Below are 24,077 nucleotides of genomic sequence, written 5' to 3'. Positions count from 1 at the left end.
GAGCAGCTTCTTCTAGCAAGGCAAGACTCAGGTGATGTCCTCTGAGTTCTGGGAAGCCGGCTGTCAGGGAGACACCAGATCTGGTTGTACAGCAGTCCTCTGATGGTTCTGCAGAGCACTCCCATCCTTGGTTATAGAGAACTTGGAACGGAAACAACGAGTAAGTCAGTGAATCAAAGCAAACAGGAGATTTGGATACATGGTCTGTACTTTCAGAACCAAGTTAAGCTGCTTTTACTATCGAGTGTTTTTTCCAGACTGCTCTCCAGACACCGCCTTTCTGTATAGTGGCACTCTTCACAGCAGAGTTGTTTCCACAATGGAATACCCACAAAAGAGTCACAAAGAAGTGTGAGCGTGCTTCACATGAACGCAGTGAAAAGTGATCAGTGGAAAGACAAAATGATGGGTCCTTTCATCTTGGACGATGGAGACTGCATACCTACACTTCACCACCACCATTTCCCAAATGGCAGCGCTGCAGGAAGACTCGCAGCCCTCTCAGCAAAAGGCCTCATCAAATTACTCAAGGAGCCTGGTCTCCTCTGTCCTCACTTTAGTGCCTCGCTCTCTTTCCTCCAAAGTCACAAATGGCATCTATTACACATGCTTTGTCTGGGAAGACAACCTCGCCTCCATCTTGTGCTGAAGACCAGGCGAGGGACATCCAAAATGGACCCCAGAGGCCTCCATCACTCTGGTTCACGCGGACCCACAAAGCATGTACCATGCAGGACAGATACACAAACACGCACAACGTGCACTTCAAATGTTAGCACTAGTATCTGAATACATTCAGAAAAGCTGATCAGTTGGTCTTCTCTCCAGTAGATAAAAAATAAAAAAGATAAAAAAGTGTAGTTACAACTGTGAATTCATCAAACAGGGTATGCTGCCACCATTGCTGTAAGAACTAAATCCATGGCCAGGATGGTAGTCTGCTGTCAGTACATCTCTCCACATTGAAGGGAAGGTTCACAACCTCACTCGTGTCCGGGAAAGGCATAGTCTGTGCGCACAGATTAGATTATTGTGGGGCTAGGGCCAACCTCAAAAACCAGGGTACCCGATAGTCGCAGTCAGGCCCTCGGGGCAGAAGAACAGATCTGCGCACCATGCAGGGGACACTCCCACCTCAACATTATGGCCAGGTTTTCCTGCGTCTGATTCAGATCCAAAAACCTTTCGGTGGAGCTGTGAAGGATTCATTGTGTTCGCCTTCCTGGCTTAAGATCGACTGTGGCCTTGCAGAAACTGTTTTGATGCTGCTTCTCTTGCACGGGATAAAAGGATGTGCCACTTGCCCCTCCCCCATATACTGGGGTCGCTCAAAGACCAGCAAAAACTTCTTACTGGCTGAGAAACATTCTGGAAGTAAAGCATCCCTGCTGGTATTAAGGAATAGCTACCATCGCTGTATAACATGAGGCACCTTATCAGTCACTGTGGGTGATGGGTGCCATGGTCCTTACTGGTACCTGAAGTGAGAGGAGATAGAATGCCAACTGTGCTTATAGCCAGCACGAAGCTCCAACTCCGTACCATCTGATGCCTTGAGGCCGAGGGTTCGTATAGGAACTTCCCCGAGACTGACACCCTTTGAACCTGTAAGCATGAAGGGAGGCCCTGTAGCTTCCACCATCTGATGCCTCGAGTCCGAGTGTTTGTGGAGTCATTGCACCCAGACTGACACCCTTTGAACCTGTAAGCATGAAGGATGGTCCTATAGCTCCGAGTCTGTACCATCTGATACCTTGAGGCCGAGGGTTCGTATAGGCATTGCACCCAGACTGATTCCCTTCAAACCTGTAAGCATGAAGATGGTCTGATAACTCCCACTCCGTACTATCGGATGCCTTGAGGCTGAGGGTTTGTGGAGGCACTGCACCTAGACTGACACCCTTTGAACCTGTAAGCATGAAGGGAGGCCCTGTAGCTCCCAGTCCGTACCATCTGATACCTTGAGGCCGAGGGTTCGTGGAGGCCTTGGACTCAACTGACACCCTTCAAACCTGTACGCCAGCCAACCAATGCCGACAGCGCTGCCCGCAACCTCAGACAGTGGATCGACGACTGCGCCAACACCCTCGCCCCATTCAAGAAATCCTCCAACAGTCACACCAGCAAGAAAGCCAGCTCCAGACCTCCAGGCCTCCAAGCAAACCTGCCGAAAGCTGGAGAAGAACTGGCTCCGTGAACGAACACCGGACAGCTACGTAGCCCACAAGAATGCCACCCGCAGACACCACCACCTCATCAGATCTGCCAAAAGGGCCTCCTTCAAAGACCGCCTAAACAACAACACACACAACAGCAAAGAGCTCTTCAACATAGTGAAGGAACTCTCCAACACCAACGACATCCCACCTTCGCAAAACCTGTGCGACTCGCTGGCCACCTTCTTCCATCGCAAGATCGCAGACATCCACGTCAGCTAAAACAACACGACAACCACTGAGACCCCCACCCCCACAACCACCAGCCGCACCAACCACCTTCTCTCCTGGACCAACATCAACGACGACGACACCATCAAGATCATGAACACCATCCACTCCGGATCTCCGTCAGACCCCTGCCCACACCACATCTTCAACAAAGCCAGCACCGCCATCGCACCCCATCTCTGGAAAGCCATCAACATCTCCTTCGAGACAGCAACCTACCCGGAGAGCTGGAAGCACGCCGAGATCAACGCCTTACTCAAGAAACCCAAGGCAGACCCCAAGGACCTCAAGAACTTCCGGCCCATCGCCCTGCTCCCGTTCTCGGCGAAGGTCACTGAGAAGACCGTCAACAAACAACTGACCTGCTACCTCGAGGAAAACCGCATCCTGGACCCGTCCCAGTCCGGGTTCCGCAGCAACCACAGCACCGAGACTGCCCTCATCGCCGCCACCGATGACATCAGGATCCTGCTAGACAACGGAGAAACCACGGCCCTCATCCTCCTGGACCTGTCAGCCGCCTTCGACACGGTCTGCCACCGCACACTACGAAAATGCCTCCACGACGCCGGGATCCAAGAGAAGGCCCTGGACTGGACGACCTCCTTCCTCTTTGGCAGAACACAGAGCGTCCTCCTCCCCCCCCCCCCGCCCCCCCCCCCCCCCCTTTCCGCTCCGAAGCCACAGAGTTCATCTGCGGCGTACCCCAGGGCTCATCCCTCAGCCCAACGCTGTTCAACATCTACATGGCACCACTCACACACGTCGCCCGACTGCACGACCTCAACATCATCTCCTACGCCGACGACACCCAGCTGATCCTCTCCCTCACCAAGGACCCCCACACCGCCAAAACCAACCTCCACGAAGGAATGAAGGCCGTTGCCGAATGGATGAGGAACAGCCGACTGAAGCTGAACTTGGCAAGACGGAGGTCCTCATCCTCGGATCCTTCGGCCTGAAGCGACTCCTGGTGGCCGACCACACTGGGAACAGCTCCAACGCCCGCCGACCACGCACGCAACCTAGGAGTCATCCTCAGAGTCATCCTCGACTCCACCCTCTCCATGACCAAGCAGGTCAACGACGTCTCTTCCTCCTGCTTCAACACCCTCCGCATGCTCCGCAAGATCTACAGGTGGATCCCCACTGAAACCAGAAGAACGGTCACCCAGGCCCTCGTCAGCAGCAGGCTGGATTACGGAAACACCCTCTACGCAGGAGCCTCGGCCAAACTATAGAAACAGCTTCAGTGCATCCAGAACGCCTCTGCACGCCTGATCCTCGACGTCCCTCGCCGCAGCCACATAACACCACACCTTGGAGACCTGCACTGGGTCCCTGTCAACAAGAGGATAACCTTCAAGCACCTCACCCGCGCACACAAGGCACTCCACAACACCGGACCAACGTACCTCAACAGCGGACTCCGCTTCTACACCCCCACCCGCCAGCTCCGCTCCGCATCCGAAGAGCGACCTCCGGTGGCAGATCGTTCTCTCACCTCACCGCCAAGACCTGGAACACCCTCCCCATCCACCTACGGCAGACCCAAGATCTGCTGTCCTTCAGACGACTCCTCAAGACCTGGCTCTTCGAGCAGTAGCAGCATCCACCACCCCCCAGCGCCTTGAGACCCTCACGGGTAAGTAGCGCGCTCTACAAATGCTATGATTGATTGATTGATTAAGCATGAAGGATGGTCCAATAACTCCCAGTCTGTACCATCTGATACCTTGAGGCCGAGGGTTTGTATAGGCATTGCACCCAGACTGAAACTCTTTAAACCTGTAAGCATGAAGGATGGTTCTATAGCTCGCAGTCCGTACCATCTGATGCCTCGAGGCCAAGGGTTCGTGGAGGCGTTGCACCCAGACTGACACCCTATAAACCTGTAAGCATGAAGGGAGGCCCTGTAGCTCCCACCATCTGATGCCTCGAGGCCGAGGGTTCGTGGAGGCATTAACACAGACTGACACCCTTCAAACCTGTAAGCATGAAGGGAGGCCCTGTAGCTCCCACCAACTGATGCCACGAGGCCGAGGGTTCGTGGAGGCACTGCACCCAGACTGACACCCTATAAACCTGTAAGCATGAAGGATGGTCCTATAGCTCCCACCATCTGATGCCTCGAGGCCGAGGGTTCGTGGAGGCATTAACCCAGACTGACACCCTTTGAACCTGTAAGCATGAAGGGAGGCCCTGTAGCTCCCCCCATCTGATGCCTTAAGGCTAAGGGTTCGTCAAGGCATTGTACGCAGACTGACAGCCTTTGAACCTGTAAGCATGAAGGGAAGCTCTGTAGCTCCCACCACCTGATGCCTCGAGGCCGAGGGTTCGTGGAGACCGTGGACCCAACTGACACCCCTTAAACCTGTAGGCATGAAGGGAGGCCCTGCAGCTCCCACCATCTGATGTCAGCTGTATTTGGCTCAAGAAACAAAGGCTCAGTTGCTTTACCTTCTTCCTGGAACAGAGACTGCCATGTTGCTGCCACTGCCCAGCTCAAAGCATGGAACATCGCTGATAACCCAAAGGCGCTCTTCTCTTCAGCCTTCATAGTGTGGGCTGCCAGGCTGTGTGCCGCATAACTTGTCTCCAAGGCTGTGTGTGCCGCATAACTGCTGTCGCTTCTGCTGTGGCAGTGTTGGTTCGCTGTGAATGCAGATGTTGGTGTGTTGCTCTGAGACTGCAGCATCTCCCCCCCCCCCCCCCCCATCTGTTCTGCTGCTGAACAACGGTGTGCCATCCCCATGCAAGGCCGAGGACCTCTGTGTGCCTGCCCACCGCATTCTGCTCCGCAACACCACTCGAGAGTCAGTGGGAAACTGTTGACTGAAACAGAAAGGTTTTCGTGCCTCCTGTACCCAGCTCTACTATAAGGACAATGAACTGAACCCTCCACAGAGCAGTAAGACTCTCTTGCACAGGCCACACACTGTGTCTAAACAAAAACACCTGGATTTGTTTGCGTGATTGAAGTCATACAGTAGTTGGGCTAACTTGTTCCTGCTTATTTTCTGGTTAAAACTTTTATAACTTGACATTGAATTTTTCTACTGTGCTTTTGATTCTTAAAGTTAATCAAAATCGTATGTTTTTTATACACCAATAACACTACCTGTACTTGCGTGTGGACGTTTGTAACTTGTATCTGAATATCTCAGCCTTTATCACTCCTCCACCTTCCTACCTCTAAATAGCATGCCTACATCGGGGCTAGCTCACTGTATCTCTGCTTTTTGAAGCCCTTTAGTACAGAGAGAAGGATTGATGTTGTGGTTTCTCTTGAGCCTTGCCCCTCCCATTTTCCGCAAAAGAGAGGACATGTAGCAGCAGTCACTACTCCCATCCCTACAGCAGAGCTGCAATCACTACTCCATCCCTGCCAGCAGAGCGGCAGCCACTACTCCATCCCTGCCAGCAGAGCGGCAGTCACTACTCCCATCCCTACAGCAGAGCGGCAGTCACTACTCCCATCCCTACAGCAGAGCCGCAATCACTACTCCCATCCCTGCCAGCAGAGCGGCAGCCACTACTCCATCCCTGCCAGCAGAGCGGCAGTCACTACTCCCATCTCTACAGCAAAGCGGCAGTCACTATTCCATCCCTGCCAGCAGAGCGGCAGTCACTACTCCAATCCCTGCCAGCAGAGCGGCAGTCACTACTCCATCCCTGCCAGCAGAGCGGCAGCCACTACTCCATCCCTGCCAGCAGAGCGGCAGTCACTACTCCATCCCTGCCAGCAGAGCGGCAGTCACTACTCCATCCCTGCCAGCAGAGCGGCAGCCACTACTCCATCCCTGCCAGCAGAGCGGCAGTCACTACTCCATCCCTGCCAGCAGAGCGGCAGTCACTACTCCCATCTCTACAGCAAAGCGGCAGTCACTGCTCCCATCCCTATAGCAAAGCGGCAGTCACTACTCCATCCCTGCTAGCAGAGCGGCAGTCACTACTCCCATCCCTACAGCAGAGCGGCAGTCACTACTCCCATCCCTACAGCAGAGCGGCAGTCACTACTCCCATCCCTACAGCAGAGCCGCAATCACTACTCCCATCCCTGCCAGCAGAGCGGCAGCCACTACTCCATCCCTGCCAGCAGAGCGGCAGTCACTACTCCATCCCTGCCAGCAGAGCGGCAGCCACTACTCCATCCCTGCCAGCAGAGCGGCAGTCACTACTCCATCCCTGTCAGCAGAGCGGCAGTCACTACTCCCATCTCTACAGCAAAGCGGCAGTCACTGCTCCCATCCCTATAGCAAAGCGGCAGTCACTACTCCATCCCTGCTAGCAGAGCGGCAGTCACTACTCCCATCTCTACTGCAAAGCGGCAGTCACTACTCCATCCCTGCCAGCAGAGCGGCAGTCACTACTCCATCCCTGCCAGCAGAGCGGCAGTCACTACTCCCATCTCTACAGCAAAGCGGCAGTCACTGCTCCCATCCCTATAGCAGAGCGGCAGTCACTACTGCCATCCCTACAGCAGAGCCGCAGTCACTACTCCATCCCTGGCCGCAGAGCGGCAGTCACTACTCCCATCTCTACTGCAAAGCGGCAGTCACTACTCCATCCCTGCCAGCAGAGCGGCAGTCACTACTCCATCCCTGCCAGCAGAGCGGCAGTCACTACTCCATCCCTGGCCGCAGAGCCGCAGTCACTATTGCCATCCCTACAGCAGAGCCGCAGTCACTACTCCATCCCTGGCCGCAGAGCCGCAGTCACTACTCCATCCCTGGCAGCAGAGCAGCAGTCGCTACTACATCCCTGCCAGTAGAGCCACAGTCACTACTGCCATCCCTACAGCAGAGTGGCAGTCACTACTCCCATCCCTACAGCAGAACGGCAGTCACTACTACATCGCTGCCAGCAGAGCCACAGTCACTACTCCCATCTCTTCCAGCAGAGCCACAGTCACTACTCCCATCCCTGCCAGCAGAGCGGCAGTCACTACTCCATCCCTGCCAGCCGAGCGGCGGTCACTACTCCATCCCTGCCAGCAGAGCGGCAGTCACTACTCCATCCCTGCCAGCCGAGCGGCGGTCACTACTCCATCCCTGCCAGCCGAGCGGCGGTCACTACTCCCATCCCTACAGCAGAGCAGCAGTCACTACTCGCATCGCTGCCAGCAGAGCGGCAGTCACTACTCCAATCCCTGCCAGCAGAGCGGCAGTCACTACTCCATCCCTGCCAGCAGAGCGGCAGTCACTACTCCATCCCTACAGCAAAGCGGCAGTCACTACTCCATCCCTACAGCAGAGCCACAGTCACTACTCAATCCCTGCCAGCAGAGCAGCAGTCACTACTCAATCCCAGCCAGCAGAGCGGCAGTCACTACTCAAATCCCAGCCAGCAGAGCCGCAGTCACTACTCCATCCCTACAGCAGAGCAGCAGTCACTACTCAATCCCTGCCTGCATAGCGGCAGTCGCGACTCCATCCCTAATGCAGAGCGGCAGTCACTACTCAAATCCCTGCCAGCAGAGCCGCAGTCACTACTCCATCCCTGACAGCAGAGCCGCAGTCACTACTCCATCCCTACAGCAGAGCCACAGTCACTACTCCATCCCTGCCAGCAGAGCAGCAGTCACTACTCACATCCCTGCCAGCCGAGTGGCAGTCACTACCCCCATCCCTGCCTGCATAGCGGCAGTCGCGACTCCATCCCTACAGCCGAGCGGCAGTCACTACTTCCATCCCTACAGCCGAGCGGCAGTCACTACTCCCATCTCTACAGCAGAGCCTCAGTCACTACTCCATCCCTACAGCAGAGCCACAGTCACTACTCCATCCCTGGCAGCAGAGCCGCAGTCACTACTCCATCCCTAATGCAGAGCGGCAGTCACTACTCAAATCCCTGCCAGCAGAGCCGCAGTCACTACTCCATCTCTACAGCAGAGCAGCAGACACTACTCCATCCCTACAGCAGAGCAGCAGACACTACTCCATCCCTGGCAGCAGAGCAGCAGACACTACCCCCATCCCTGCCTGCATAGCGGCAGTCGCGACTCCATCCCTACAGCCGAGCGGCAGTCACTACTCAAATCCCTGCCTACTCCCATCCCTGCCAGCCGAGTGGCGGTCACTACTCCCATCGCTGCCAGCAGAGCGGCAGTCACTACTCCATCCCTACAGCAAAGCGGCAGTCACTACTCACATCCCTGCCAGCAGAGCGGCAGTCACTACTTCCATCCCTACAGCAGAGCAGCACTCTGTCCTGATGGGTGCCAGCTGCTCTTTTTTGCTGCCCTCGAATGCTGACTCACCAGCTCCTGTCCCAAAGTTTGCAGAGACTCTTTTTCTTTCACTAATTAATACCAGCTTGTTAGCTCATGGCTTTCTCATCCTCAGGTTTGTGATGACTGCATCGTCTTGCGCAGTAACATTGGAACCGTATACGAGCGCTGGTGGTATGAGAAGCTTATTAACATGACCTACTGTCCGAAAACCAAAGTGCTTTGCCTGTGGAGGCGAAATGGACAAGAGACCCAACTCAACAAGTTCTACACAAAGAAAGTAAGACTGCTGGACTGGGTCTGTTTGTAAAGTACAAGTCCTATGGTGTGAAGGCAGCAGAGTGTCGGGGTGGTAGCAGAGTCCCAGAGGCGGAGTGTGGTTGAGTCTAAGGGGGTCTGTCCATAAAGTACTAGTCATATGTTGAGAAGGATGCAGATTTTGGTTATGAGTGCAGAGTACCAGAGGCTGAGTGTGGTGGAGTCGGAGCAGTTGGTCTGTAAAGTACTAGTCACATGGTGAGAAGGAAGCAGAGTGTAGGGGTGAGTGCAGAGTACCAGAGGGTGAGTTTGGCACAGCCAGTGTGAGGGAGATGGGAAGATGGAAAGATGTGACAATCACTTTTGAAACTGTTCCCGCTGTGGGGCAGAAGAGAGTAACTGATAGATGGTGCCTTTGGAGCTGTTATCGGTGACTTAGCAAAGGATTGTTCCTTCTCTTGTTTTCCCAAAGTGCCGCGAGCTGTACTACTGTGTGAAGGACAGCATGGAGCGAGCTGCAGCGCGACAGCAAAGCATTAAACCAGGTGAGGACTGCGCCTGCAGTGAGCTGAACCTCTCTAGTGTCACAAACTACTCACTTGCTCAGTTTCGCTACTCTCATTCTGGCCTTCAGGTACTGTGCGCATCGTGCAATGGACTGACATAATAATACTGCTCTCCAGCCCCTCACTTCACACTTTCCAGTCATTTGTTTACAGATCCGTTCCCTGCTTGGACCAGCCTGCTGAGACATAGCTGCATGGCGAAGGCATTTCACCTTCTGGGCTTCGCTAAATCAACTGCTTTCCTATTCTTATTGTGCTGGAATAGTGCATCCCCTAAATTGAACTGGAGAAGGCTGAAACTGCATGATCACCTCCCCAACCCCCATTTAGTGAATCACTGCACAGTATCTGCAGTCACACTCAGTCCTTTGCACTGTGGAAAGGTCACTTCTTGTAGATCTTTGTGATCGCTGTCAGGTATCTCAGGTGTCTTCTGGCATAGACCCACTTGTGTAAGGACAAATTTAGCACCATATTTTATGAGATTGGACCAAGAACATGCAAGTCTGGAGGCAGACAGGATCCATGAGTAAGACAGACAGACAAATAGAAAGGTAGACTGTAAAAGCTGATTTAGAGGGCCTTTCGTAAATGGGTAAGGCAGGTCCCAAAGGAACCCAAGGTACAAGCCAAGGCCATGAGCCCCGTACAGTCCAAGCTCTTCCTTAAGCCCATCCTGTGTAGCGACACCCGGGCGTGATACATTTGATGTGGGAACGTCAAGTGAATTATCTGCAATCTATAGTTGAGGTATGACATACTGCTTTGGGTGCGGAAGAAGCACCCTTGCTCCTCCGTAGGTGAGGGAGCCAAAGCAGCCACACACTGGGAGTGGCCCCTTGGGATGCTCTCTGCATTGCTGCTCTGCATACTGTGACACTGGCGGGATATCAGTTTCTTGGAGGGATGACCTCGTATCTGATTTAAAGCATGAAATGTGGAAATATGCTTACTTCTTTACAGGTGGCTTGTAGTCTGTAGTAGAGAAATATATCAAGGTGGGGTGCAGTCAAGAAATGAACCATCTGCCTTGATCGTGGCCGCCCAGCTTAGTCAATTTGCAAATGTTCCATCTGTAAGTGCACCCTACGATCCGCCTTGAGAGGTACGGCTGGGGTACGCACTAGAGACATATTGGCAGAGTGTCTATATGGAGACCATTTGCGCCCCGCACCTTAGCCAGCACTAGGCCAAGTCAAGTCAAGCATCTCACCGTATCTATTTCAATTTTTGGGCGTTGCGCAGGTGGACACCATATGGTGTTTAGTTGAAAGGGAAATCCATTATCTGCCTCTGTTGTGGTATGAGGTTGAAATGTGTTGGTTGAAATGTGTTGGATGTGTGACCACATGTGTTAATCCATGTGGTCACACATTCCTCCAAACACAGATTGCAAAGACTGTCAGTATTGCTACGGACTCAGATGCCTAAATATTTCATTTCTGTCTATGTCCAGCTCAGGGGAACTTAAGTTGAATTTGCGGATAGCTGGAGTCAAGCAGCAAAGTTGTGGGTTTAGACCAGTTAACCAGTATTGCAGTCAGCCTGCTGAGCATAATAAATTATCTGATCAAAGGAAGTGTATTAAGTTGGCCAGGCATATGCTGTCCACTGGTTATAGTGGGCACCTTGCACCAGTCCAAACTACCCTTATTGATGATAGGTTTAAAGACAACCTTTATTGAAAGCTATCCTAGTGGTAGCTATGGAGAGCAGCCTTCCGGCTAAGTCTTGAAGGAGTGTAAAGCAGCTTGGTTTACCAGATTATAACCTCTTGAGTTACTAAGTGAAAGGAGAACCACACAAGGTATATATAAAATATATGTATTTATTAAACACTCACTACAAATCTCTTTATGAGATTAGAGTCCAAGATACACTAAATTACATTCTCAAAATGACAGTAAATAGCACAATATCCAATGGGCCCTAGGGGTGGACCAAACCATATATTAAGAAAGTGGTATAAGAACCACGACTTGACTAGACACAGTGCCTAGAGCACGTAGAATCGCTGGGACCCTAAGGAACCACCCAATGTAGTGACGCAGGAGACCCACGCGGAATGTGTGCAGAGTGAGAACACATCCGCGAGCCCCGTACTATTCTATGGGAAAGTCCCGGTTGGATTTTTAGAAGTTAAGGACACTTAGGAGACGACTTTGAGCAAACCCCTTTAGACTTGGGGGGGGGGGGGGGAGGGTTCTAGGGCCACCACCCACAGGAGCACCGGAGTACTCGAGTTACCTCACCCAGGGAAGCCGGGTGCATAGGTGTCAAATGGTGTTGGGAATCATCGTTGATTTCAATGGCGATCTGCTGCAAAGTGCTGCTGCCGGGAAGGAGGAAAGTGTCCGGTGTGATCCAAGCCTGGATCGAAAATCAGAAGAACCTGAAAGCAGAGGGGACAGAGTCTGGGTCACTTGCCAGTGACCAGGGGCACGATAGACGAATGCCCACCGATGTTGGGTGTTTCAAGTGCGAAGAGGTGAAGCTTGACTCTGCAGCCAAGAGGACCAGGAGGCGTTGACGGTGACCAGGAGCTGGATTCGAGCAGTCCCACGAAGGATGTCGAGTGCTGCGGTGTCGGTGCCCGGATTGGACCCAACAATCGGTGGCAACAGCAACCCACGTAGGAACAGAAAAGATGCTTCGATGCGGACCAGCAAGGTCCTAGGGACTCCCCAAGCGATGGAGAGTCAGGGCACGTCTGGAGCAACCAGGTAAGCCCATTTAAAGTTAAAGTTGCCTTCACAGGGACCCACCAGTCGACAGACCAGGGATCGTGAAGGGACCTTGAGAGAAAACACAAAGGGCCAGCTCATGGAACACTCGTGGAGTGTAGGCAGGCAATCTTCGGTGCAAATGCTGCACGGGTTCAGGGCCACAAGTAACCCAAAGCTCAGCTGCAGGAGTCGTTGGAGAGCTGATGCTTCTGCAAAGTGACGCGGTGTCCAGGGGTTCGGGTTGCACGGTCGCCAGGAGGGATACGGGCCTCAGACTTGCTGTGGGCACTGATCGACCTCTAAGACCACGGAAACCCACCTCCTGTGTTGCAAATTTCTTCAGAGTCCGGCGGGAGCTTAGGAGATGCAAACCGGTCAGATGTGTCTTTGATGCCTGCCTTGCAGGGGAGTAACTCCTTTACTCCAAGGGAGATTCTTCAGTCATCTAGTTCAATGTAGATCGTCGAAGTTCCAGGATTCAGTATCAGAGTTTCGTCCAGGTGTAATCTCAAGTCCTGTATTCAGGGGTTCCTTCTTTATACCCAAGCAAGGGGTTGGACATACCTTGGGGACCCACCTATGGGAGGGTCAGGAAAGAACGGTGGCTACACCCATTTCTTTTGGCCAGTTTCACACCAGAGGTGGGGCTGGTAGTCCCTGCAACCGGTTTGGACTGGACTTTGCACAGGGACACCAAATGTGCCCCCAGTGCTGAACTTCAAAGCAGTCTTAGAATGCACCCACCCAGCCCCAATAAACTAAAGCATGTATGGGAGGTGGTGACACCTCCCTGTGACAGGAAACCTATTGTCCAAGCCTCCCCTATCAGAGTCGAGCAGCAGGAGGGCAGACTCGTGTCTGTGGCTGGTAGCATCCATTTTGTGATGCCAGGGCTCTGTTAGCTGGTACCGGGTATACCGGTGCTGTCATGTCTCTCCCTCTAGAAGGGTGGGATAATACACCCACACCAGTTACTGGTGTGGGGGTATGATTCCAAGGTGTTTGACACCAAACACAACATGTTTCCGTGCAGCCAGTCCAAAGTTAGCATTTACCGTTTGGTTATAATGCAGTTAAGAGTATATGGTTTGGCTGCATCACAACCCCGGAATAAAGGTTCCGAAGGCTGCAGAGGGGCTCTGCTCATGCATGGGCACCCTCTCACATAAACTTTTATCCTCTAGAGAGTATAGTATCAAACTTCTTGCAAACAGCAACATTCACAATTATAGAAATTCTGCAACTATAATTCTGTGCATCATGGAGCTGTGAGATGGATCGTGCGGATTTACACCAGAATATGTGAAAGGGCAAAAGAACAAACATCCCACTTACCTTACTGCAGAGGGCTCATTGAGAAGTACTCCTGTGTTTAAATATTTTATACTGATGGTAAACTTTCTACCGGACTGTTCCACTGTCTGGTCTTGTAGGGGTGTAGAGGTTGCCAACTTGGGCGCTTAGCCCTTAGACCCTAAGATTGATATTAAGGATGAAGAATTCAACCCTTTCCCTGAGATTGAAGGACGATGGGAGACCTTCGGCTAGTGCCCTGATATCTAAGAAGTAAATTCCAGTTAGATTAGATTCGGGTTAGACAGCCAGCAAGTTGATCATTCTCTTGAAGAAAGTAATGCAAAGCTTGGTAACCACCTTGTTAAGAAGGAGTTGATGGAGTACATAAACGTACACATTCACTCAAAGTGCCGTGGATCTCAAGATGTACAGAAGACCATGGGTTACCCAGACATAATGTAGTAAAACTCATTGTATTATCATATGGGCTTGGTTGGCTCCAGATGGGTACTCCCTTTGGATTCCTGGATCCGGATGGGTTCTTAGTTCAGCTCCTAGATCTGGATGGATACTCCCCTTGAATTCATGGATCCGGGTGGGTACTCCCCTTGGATTCCTGGATCCGGATGGGTACTCACCTTGTATACCTAGATACGGATGTGTACTCCCCTTGGATTACTGGACCTGAATTAGTACTCCACTTGGATTCCTCGATCTGGATGGGTACTCCCCTCGGCTCCTAGATCCAGACGGGTACTCCCCTTGGATTCCTGAATCCAAATGTTACTCCTCTCTGGTCCTGGATTTGGAAGGATACTGCCCTCCGCTACTAGATCGGGATGGGTACGCCCCATGGATTCCTGGATCTGTATGGGAACTCCCTGTGGATTCCTCGATCCGTATCTTTGCTCCACTTGGGTTTCTGGATCCTGGTGAGTACTCCCCTTGGATTCCTACATCAGGGTGGGCACTCCCTGTGGATTCCTAGTTCGGATTTGTACTTCTGTTGGATTCCTGGATCCAGATGGGTACTCCCCGTGGATTCTTGGATCCGGATAGGCACTCCCCCTCGATTCCTGGATCTGGATAGTTACTCTTCATGGATTCCTGGATCCGGAAGGGTGTTACTCATGGATTTCTGAATCCGAATGGGTACTCCCTTTGGGTTGCTGGATCCGGATGTGTAATCCCCTTGGCTTCCTGGACTTGGGTGGGTACTCCCCTTGGGTTCCTGGATCTGGACGGGTCCTCCTCCTGGGTCACTGTATCCGGGCGAGTGATCCACTTGGGCCCTTGGATCCGCGAGAGTACTCTCCCTGTGTTCCTGGATCCAGCCGGATACTCTTCTTGGGTTCCTGGATGCAGACGGTTACTCCCCTTGGGTTCTTGGATCCAGACGCGTACTCCCTGTGGATTCCTGGATCCAGATGGGTGTACCTTGTGGATTCCTGGATTTGGATTGGTCATCTCTTTGGGATCCCGGATCCGAATTGTTACTCTCCTTGAATTCCTTAATCCGGATCGGTACTCCCCTCTGCTCATATACTCTGATGGGTACTCCTCTGGGATTCTTGGATCCGAATAGGTACCGCCTTGGGTTCCTGGATCAAAAAGGGTAGTCCACTCTGGTCCTGGATCCGGATAGGTACTCCCCTTGGATTCCTAGATCTGGATGGGTGCTCCCCTTGGATTCCTGGATCCGGATGGGTTCTCCCCTTGGATTCCTTGATCCGAATGGGAACTCCGCTTGGATTCCTGGATCCAGATCTGTGCTCCCCCTGGATTAGCTCTGGATGGGTACTCCCCGTGGATAACTGGATCCAGATGGGTATCCCCCCTGGGCTCTGGATGAGTACTCCCCTTGGGTTCCTGCATGCAGATGGGTACTTGCTCCCCTTGGGTTCCTGGAACCAGATGGGTACTCACTCCCCTTGGGTTACTGGATCCGGATGGGTACTCCCCTTGGATTCCTAGATCCAGGTGGGCACTCTCCATGGATTCTTGGATCCAGATTGGTACTCCCCTTGGATTCCTGGCTCTGGATGGTACTCCTTGTGGATTCCTGGATCCGGATGGGTACTCCCCGTGGATTCCTGGATCCCGTTGGTTACTCCCCATGGTATCCTGGACCCAGTTGGTACTCCCCGTGGATTCCTAGATCCAGATGGGTACTCCCCGTGGATTCCTGGATCTGGATGGGTACTCCCCGTGGATTCCTGGATCTGGATGGGTACTCCCCGTGGATTCCTGGATCTGGATGGGTACTCCCCGTGGATTACTGGATCCTGATGGGTATCCCCCCTGGGCTCCTGCATCCAGGTGAGTACTCCCCACCGGTTCCTGCATGCGGATGGGTGCTCCCCTTCGATTCCTAGATCCAGGTGGGCACTCCCTGTGGATTCCTGGATCCAGATTGGTATTCCCTTTGGATTCCTAGATCTGGATGGTACTCCTTGTGGATCCCTGGATCCAGATGGGTGCTCGCTATGGATTCCTGGATCCGGATGGGTACTCTCCATGGATTGAATCGGGATAAGTTCTCCCTGTGGATTCCTGGAACGGTATGGGTACTCCCCGTGGATTCCTGGATCCAAATGTGTACTCCCTGTGGATTCCTGGATCCGGACGGTTACTCTTCGTGGATTCCTGTATCTGGATGGGTGTTTCTCTTGGATTCCTGAATCCGAATGGGTACTCCCTTTGTGTTCCTGGATCCGGATGTGTACTCCCCATGGATTCCTGGATCTGGACGGGTCCTTCTCCTGGGTCACTGTATCCGGGCAAGTAATCCCCTTGGGTTCTTGGATCCGAGCGAGTACTCCCCCTGTGTTCCTGGATGCAGATGGGTACATTCCTTGGATTTCTGGATCCAGATGGGTACTCTCCTTGGGTTCCTGGATGCGGACGGTTACTCCCCTTGGTTCTTGGATTTAGACGGGTACTCCCCGTTAATTGCTGGTTCCGGACGGATGTTCCTGATGGTTTCCTAGATCCGGATGGGTGTTCCTTGTGGATTCCTGGATTCAGATGGGTACTCCATTTGGATTCCTGGATCCGAATTGGTACTCCCCTTGGATTTCTCAATCCGGATGGGTACTCCCTTTAGCTCCTATATCCGGATGGGCACTCCCTTTAGATTCTTGGATCCGAATAGGTACTGCCTTGGGTTCCTTGATCCAAATGGGTACTCCCCTTGGATTCCTGGATCCAGATCTGTGCTCCCATTCGAAACCTAGCTCTGGATGGGTACTCCCTGTGGATTCCTGGATCCGGATGGGTATCACCCTTGGGCTCCTGAATCCGGGTGAGTACTCCCCTTGGGTTCCTGCATGCGGATGGGTGCTCCCCATGGGTTCCTGGATCTGGATGGTTGCTTCCCATGGATTCCTGGATCCGGATGGGTGCTCCCCTTGAATTCCTGGTTCCAGATGGGTACTCACCTTGGATTCCTGGATCCACATGATTATTCCCCGTGGATTCCTGGATTTAGAAGGGTTACTATCTGTGGATTCCTGGATCCAGATGGGTATTCTCCTTGGATTCCTGGACTTGGGTGGGGTAATCCCCTTGAGTTCCTGGATCTGTATGTGTACTCCCCATGGGTTCCTGGATCGAGATGGGTCCTCCTCCTGGGTCACTGTTTGCCGGCGAGTAATCCACTTGGGTTCTTTGATCCGAGCGAGTACTCCCCCTGTGTTCCTGGATCCGACCGGGTACTCTCCTTCGGTTCCTGCATGCAGACGGTTACTCCCCCCGGGTTCTTGGATCCAGGCAGGTACTCCCTGTGGATTGCTGGATCCGGATGGGTGTTCCTTGTGGATTCCTGGATTCGGACGGGTACTCCCTTTGGGTTCCTGGATCCGTATTGGTAGTCCCCTTGGATTCCTTAATCCGGATCGGTACTCCCCTCTGCAGATATACCTGGATGGGTGGCACTCCTGGATTCTTGGATCCGAATAGGTACCGCCTTGGGTTCCTGGATCCAAGTGGGTACTCCTCCCTGCTCCTGGATCCAAGTGGGTACTCCTCCCTGCTCCTCGATCCGGATAGGTACTCCCCTCAGCTCCTAGATCCAGATCTGTGCTCCCCTTGGATTCCTGGATCCAGACCTGTGCTCCCCTTGGATTCCTGGATCCAGACCTGTGCTCCCCTTGGATTCCTGGATCCAGACCTGTGCTCCCCTTGGATTCCTGGATCCAGATCTGTGCTCCCCTTGGATTCCTAGCTCTAGATGCGTACTCCCTGTGGATTCCTGGATCCAGATGGGTATCCCCTTGGGCTCCTGCATCCGGGTGAGTACTTCCCTTGGGTTCCTGCATGCGGATGGGTGCTCCACATGGATTCCTGGATCTGAATGGGTGCTTCCCATGGATTCCTGGATCTGGATGGGTGCTCCCCTTGGAATCTTGACTCCAGATGGGTCCTCACTGTGGATTCCTGGATCCAGATGATTATTTCCTGTGGATTCCTGGATCTGGATGGGTTACTCACTGTGGATTCATGGATACATATGGGTATTCCCCTTGGATTCCTGGACTTGGGTGGGGTATTCCCCTTGAGTTCCTGGATCCGTATGTGTACTCCACATGGGTTCCTGGATCTGGATGGTTCCTCCTCTTGGGTCACTGTATCCGGGCGAGTAATCCACTTGGGTCCTTGGACCAGAGCGAGTACTCCCCCTGTGTTCCCGGATCCTACCAGCTACTCCCCTTGGGTTTCTGGATGCGGATGGTTAGTCCCCTTGGATTCTTGGATCCAGACGAGTACTCCCTGTGGATCGCTGGATCCGGATTGGTGTTACTTGTGGATTCCTGGATTCAGATGGGTACTCCCTTTGGGTTCCTGGATCCGAATTGGTACTCCCCTTGGATTCCTTAATCCGGATCGGTACTCCCCTCTGCTCATATACCCAGATGAGTATTCCTCTTTGATCCAAATAGGTACCGCCTTGGGCTCCTGGATCCAAATTGGTACTCCCCTCTGGTCCTGGATCCAGATAGGTACTCCCCTCAGCTCCTAGATCTGGATGGGTACTCCACTTGGATTCCTGGATCCGGATGGTAACTCCCCTTGGATTCTTTCATCCGGATGGGTACTCCCCTTGGACTCCTGGATCCAGATCTGTGCTCCCCTTGGATTCCTTGCTCTGGATGGGTACTCCCTGTAGATTACTGGATCCGGATGGGTATCCCCCCTGGGCTCCTGCATCCAGGTGAGTACTCTGCTTGGGTTTCTGCATGAGGATGGGTACTTGATCCCCTGGGGTTCCTGTATCCAGATGGGTACTCCCCTTGGATTCCTAGATCCAGGTGTGCACTCTCCGTGGATTCCTGGATCCAGATTGCTACTCACCCTGGATTCCTGGATCTGGATGGTACTCCTTGTGGCTTCCTGGATCTGAATGGGTACTCCCCGTGGATTCCTGGATCCGGATGATTACTCCTCGTGGAATCTTGGATCCGATAGGTACTACCCGTGTATTCCTGGATCCGTATGGCTACTCCCCGTGGATTCCTCTATCCGGATGGGTACTCCCCGTGGAATCCTGGATCCGGATGGGGACTCCCCGTGGATTCCTGGATCCGGATGGGTACTCCTGTGGATTCCTGGATCCGGATAGTTACTCTTCATGGATTCCTGGATCCGAATGGGTACTCCGTTTGGGTTCCTGGATCCGTACGGGTACTCCACATGGATTCCTGGATCCGAATGGTTACTCCTCGTGGATTCCTGGATCTGGTTGGTACTCCCCATGGATTCATGGATCCGGATGGGTACTCCCCGTGGATTCCTGGATCCCGATGGTTACTCCTCGTGGATCCCTGGATCTGAATGGGTACTCCCTTTGGGTTCCTGGATCCCTATGGGTACTCCCCATGGATTCCTGGATCTGGACGTGTCCTTCTCCTGGGTTCCTGTATCCGGGCAAGTAATCCCCTTGGGTTCTTGTTTCCGAGCGAGTACTCCCCTTGTGTTCCTGGTTCCGGAGGGGTACTATCCTTGGATTCCTGGATCCAGATGGGTACTCTCCTTGGATTCAGACAGGTACTCCCCTTGGGTTACTGGATCCAGACGGGGACTCTCTTTGGATTCCTGAATCCGGACAGGTACTCTCCTTGGATTCCTGGATCCAGACGGGTACTCTCCTTGGATTCCTGGATCCAGACGGGTACTCCCTTTGGGTTCCTGGATGCGGACGGGTACTCTCCTTGGATTCCTGGATCCAGGTGGGTACTTCCCTTGGGTTTCTGGATCCAGATGGGAAATCCCTTTGGGTTTCTGGATAGCAGGGCGGGTTGTGTTTTGCATTCATTCGGACTGTCTACGGAACAGCGTTGCCTGGGGTATGCTGGGTTATTAGGATCATTAAACACAGCTCCCTCTTCATTTTGCACACTTTTGTGAGAGTGACAGGGGTCATTGGTAATGCCTCAAGAAACCACCATGATCAGAACATTTCTCTTAGTGAACCCGTACATCTCCACCTTCCAGTGACAAGTTGCACAAAGATCACATTGCAGCATGGCCCTCTGTTAAATTACCAAGTGGTTGTATGTCGTTCAGTCTCGATTAGTGAGTGACTGCTGAAGGTGTCTCGGGTACATATGTTGTCCACTCCCAGAATTTGTTCAACAGTGATGTCCACGTTGTGTTTCAGAGCCCACAATCACAGACTCCAGAGGAAGAAACTCCACCTTGGTTCCATGGGTAGTAGCTTGTAGTTGGACTGTCTGTGCATTTCTCATTAGGGACAAAAGACTTCCAAAGCATGTTAACTTGCGTGTCAAGTCAAGTCAAAATAAGCTTTATTCGAATTCACACATGAATCATAAAAGCTGCATTGTTCTATCCTTAGAAATTATTTAAAAACCAGCAGAAAATTAGGAAAAGTTAAAAACACTTAAACTACAGTACATAAAAACCAGTGTGTAGGAGAGTAGGACCGGCTTCTTATGGTTATCCCCACTTTTTGCTGATGTATCACTGTTTTCGACTTAGACTGACTGGGATCCTGCTATCCAGGACCCCAGTCTAGCTGCTTTCTACTCTGAATTGATTGCATGTACTTTAAGTACACTCCAGATTGGATACTGGGGTACCCTTATAAGTCCCTAGTATATGGTATACTATGTACCCAGGAAATAGGTACCCCAGAGGCCTCCCAGGGGCTGCAGCATGTATTGTGCCACCCCTGAGAGACCATTCAAACTGACACCACAGGTCTGCTACAGTAACCGCATGCACCCCTTACTTAGATATAGGTTCACTATATCTATTCTAATGCACATATAAACCTATCAGTCACCCCTATGGTAGGCCTTATCAATCCTGAAGGCAGGGTGCTGGGTTTTAAGTGATAGGGTGCTCCTGCATGAGCAGAGCCCCTCTGCAGCCTGTTGTTTGGACTGGTACAAGGTGCCCACTTTAATTAGTGGACAGCATATACCAGGCCAACTTCTCACATTGGTGTGCAGCGGTTGGGATTCAAGCTTGCTATTGTTTTACCAGATAAATCTCATTGAGTGATTAACTGTGAACCACTAAAGGTATTAGGTACATATAAATCAAGACTAGAATAATTAAGTTCTACTGAACTTAGAGTTCGGTAGCCAAGGGTCTAGCACACCCTTTCTCCAACACAAGAGAGTTTAGCTCCCACTAGGTTAGGTAGGTGCCTACAACACATAACACTAGTATGTCTTCTAGGGCAGAAGCCAGTGACTCCCTGCTTACTAAGTATGACTATATCTCATTTCAGGAATTGAGAAATATGTGTTCATCTAGGAAACTGAGGACAGGGAGAAATGCAAGCCCCCAACGTCTCATAGTGGCGTTGCTCTTAGATGATCTCAGAAAGACCCCAGGGTCTGATGAGGCTGGCAAGTTGGGTGGGACAGCAGATGAGGACAGACCAGGAAGTGAACACTTCTATGAGATGGACTCAAATGCTGACCAGGAGGATCAAGATGATTCTAACCTGGAAAATCCGACTATTCCTTAAGGTGGGGGAGAAGGCCCCAGTGGCCCTCTCTTTACTCCACCAGGGAGAGTTAACAGTTTACCCAGAAGCTCAAGATCTCCTTCTGAGGAATCTAATCATTCTGGTACTTCTGTAGGGACCTCTGCTTCTCATAAAAGGGACTCCTCTAATGGGAAGAAGTGTCAGTTACTTGAGTTTGAGAGGACCAAACTCAGAATCAAGAGGGAACAATTGGCCTTAGACAGGGAATACCTAGAGCTCCAGAGAGCTTCCAGAAGGTTGGGGCTAGAGCCCCATGGTGGCAGCAACAATGTCCCTAGAGGTAGAGAACATACTTATGACCATAGGAACCTGAACAAGATAGTCCCTCCCTATCAGGGTGGGGATGACCTCCACAAATGGATAACTGCACTAGAGAGGGCCTGTAAAGTACAGAGGGTCCCTCAGGAACAGTGGGCAGCTATCTTGTGGCTCTCCTTTACTGACAAAGGAAGAGACAAGCTCCTCACTGTAAGAGAAGGGGATGCTGACAATTACTAAGTCCTGGAAAGTGCTCTCATTGATGGGTTTGCCTTAACCACTGAACAATACAGGATTAAGTTCAGAGTCCGGAAGGCTGGTTACTTGGCAGTAAGGTGTGTGATTTTAATGGATTGTACAAATTAATTATGAGTGAGTAGATCCTTAATAATTGTCAGAACCAGTTGTTGCATCAGTACCTGGTGGACTCTGATCTGACCTCTCCCCAAGAATTGTGTCAGAAGGCCAGACAAATGGGTCAGAACCAGGGTGAGGCAGAAGGTTCAAAACCAAGGTGCTGACCAAAAGAAGCAAGTTTTTAAAACTCCAAATAAGGGTGGGGAGAAGGATAAAGACCAGAAGTCTTCTCAAGGGCCCCAAAAGTCTTCATCTGGTGGGGAGTCATAATCCAAAAAGGGTAAAGGCAAGAAGAAACCATGGTGTCATATCTGTAAACAGAACACTCATTGGACAAATAATTCTTCCAAGGACTCAACTCCAGCCACCACTGCCCCTAAGGCAACTGTTCCCTCCCCCCCCCCCCCCCCTAGTTCAGCTCAAAGTGGTGGTACCACAAAATAAGGGTGTAATCTGGTTAAACCTGGAATCTGAGATGGACTCTGGCCTAGTCAGAGTTTCAACTCAGCCTGTGTTAGTCTGTAATGGAGGCATGGATATTGCCTCCTTATTTGTCAGTCCCAGTAATCTGGGCAAATACAGACAGCAGCCTTTGATCAATGGAAAGGAGGCTTTGGCATTCAGGGACACAGGAGCAAGTGTCTCAATTGTGACAAAAGATCTTGTGGCTCCTGAGCAAATCATACTCGGTGAGATGTACCAAGTGACCAATGCTAGTAATGTCAGGACAGACTATTCCTTGGCAGTTGTTAATTTCACCTGGCCCTAAGAAGGTTGTGGTAAGTGCAGACCGCCCTGTTGAATGCTTATTGGGCAATTATTTGGAAACTTCAGCTTGGGCTGAGGTGGAACTCAGGAAACATGCAGAAATGTTGAGCATCCCTGCAGAGATGTTTGCTATGACTAGGTCACAGGCAAAAATGTCTTCCACTGAACAGTCCCTGGATCCTGAAATAATGGACCATGTGCCTTCCAAGAGAAGTAGCAGTAGGGGTAAGGCAATGTCTTCCCCCCTGCCTCAGAATGCAGATCAGTCTCTTGAGGGAGCTGATCTTCGTCCTGAAGAAGGAACTGTCCCAGAGGAGCTTGAACCTGATCAGGTTGAGTTCTTGGGGATGCCCTAATTTGCGCTTAACTCCAGCAGATTTATGTGCAAAGATACTTCCATCGGAGGTCAGTGTCTGCTTAGATGCAGACCCTCCTTAAGTGCTGCTTGGAGTTTGAGGGATGTATGAACACCTGCTGAACAGGTGGCACCCGGGGAAGATGTGGTAATACACTGTTGCTCTGTGTCTATCAGATCAGTGTTTCCTTCATCTGAAGGGGAGTAGAACTTCCACCCAGTGCTAGTTCAGTACTACTTGTATCCGTCTCATCCAGAGACGACATTGTGGAGGCAAGAAGTCATGCTATTTAAATGTTGTTTGGGATGTCCTGCATTCATCACCTTTGAGTAAAGAATAAGAGGAACTATTAGCAGATTGAGGTAGCAAAAGGAGAAAGCGTACTTCAGAACAAGTGCCGGTTAAATTCCATATATTAAAAAAACTGAAAACAATGCCTGTACATAACCTGAGTATGAGGGCCAAAACTAAGATCATCTATGTGCAGCACGATTAATGGGAGAGTCTGGGTCGCAAAGGAAGTGAGGAGCCAGGTTTTAGCTGAGAGTCTGGAGAGGAGGAAAGGGCAAGAGGACGAGAAAAGAACCTGGAAGAGGGAGGTAGAGCAGGGTATCTTAGATGTAGATCAGAAGATTGCTTTGGAAGATAAGCCATTTCGTCTCTATCCTAATGGTGTCTATGGCACAATGGTAAGAAGGCTGGAAGGGCGGAAAGTTCCAGTTTGGCTGCACTGCCAAAAAAGGCCAGGGTGATTGTATGTTCCTTCTTGAAAACTGGGAGTACTCGTAGC

At 51.7% G+C, this 24,077-nt stretch overlaps 1 protein-coding gene across 23 annotated transcripts in view; it reads left to right on the top strand.

Annotated features, from left to right (window-relative positions):
- Positions 1–24,077, top strand: part of MADD (MAP kinase activating death domain) — a 987,832-nt gene that overhangs the window by 671,011 nt on the left and 292,744 nt on the right. For all 23 annotated transcript variants that reach the window (XM_085646575.1, XM_085646564.1, XM_085646561.1 and 20 more), the window contains 2 exons: positions 8,795–8,959; positions 9,410–9,482. In XM_085646575.1, coding sequence (XP_085502701.1) covers positions 8,795–8,959; positions 9,410–9,482 — 238 coding nt within the window. The remainder of the gene's footprint in view (positions 1–8,794; positions 8,960–9,409; positions 9,483–24,077) is intronic.

Source organism: Triturus cristatus, chromosome 3_1 (genome assembly GCF_964204655.1).
Source record: "Triturus cristatus chromosome 3_1, aTriCri1.1, whole genome shotgun sequence".
Lineage (NCBI taxonomy): Eukaryota > Metazoa > Chordata > Amphibia > Caudata > Salamandridae > Triturus > Triturus cristatus.
Note: the sequence above shows the minus strand (reverse complement) of the source record. Positions and strands in the feature narration are given on the sequence as shown.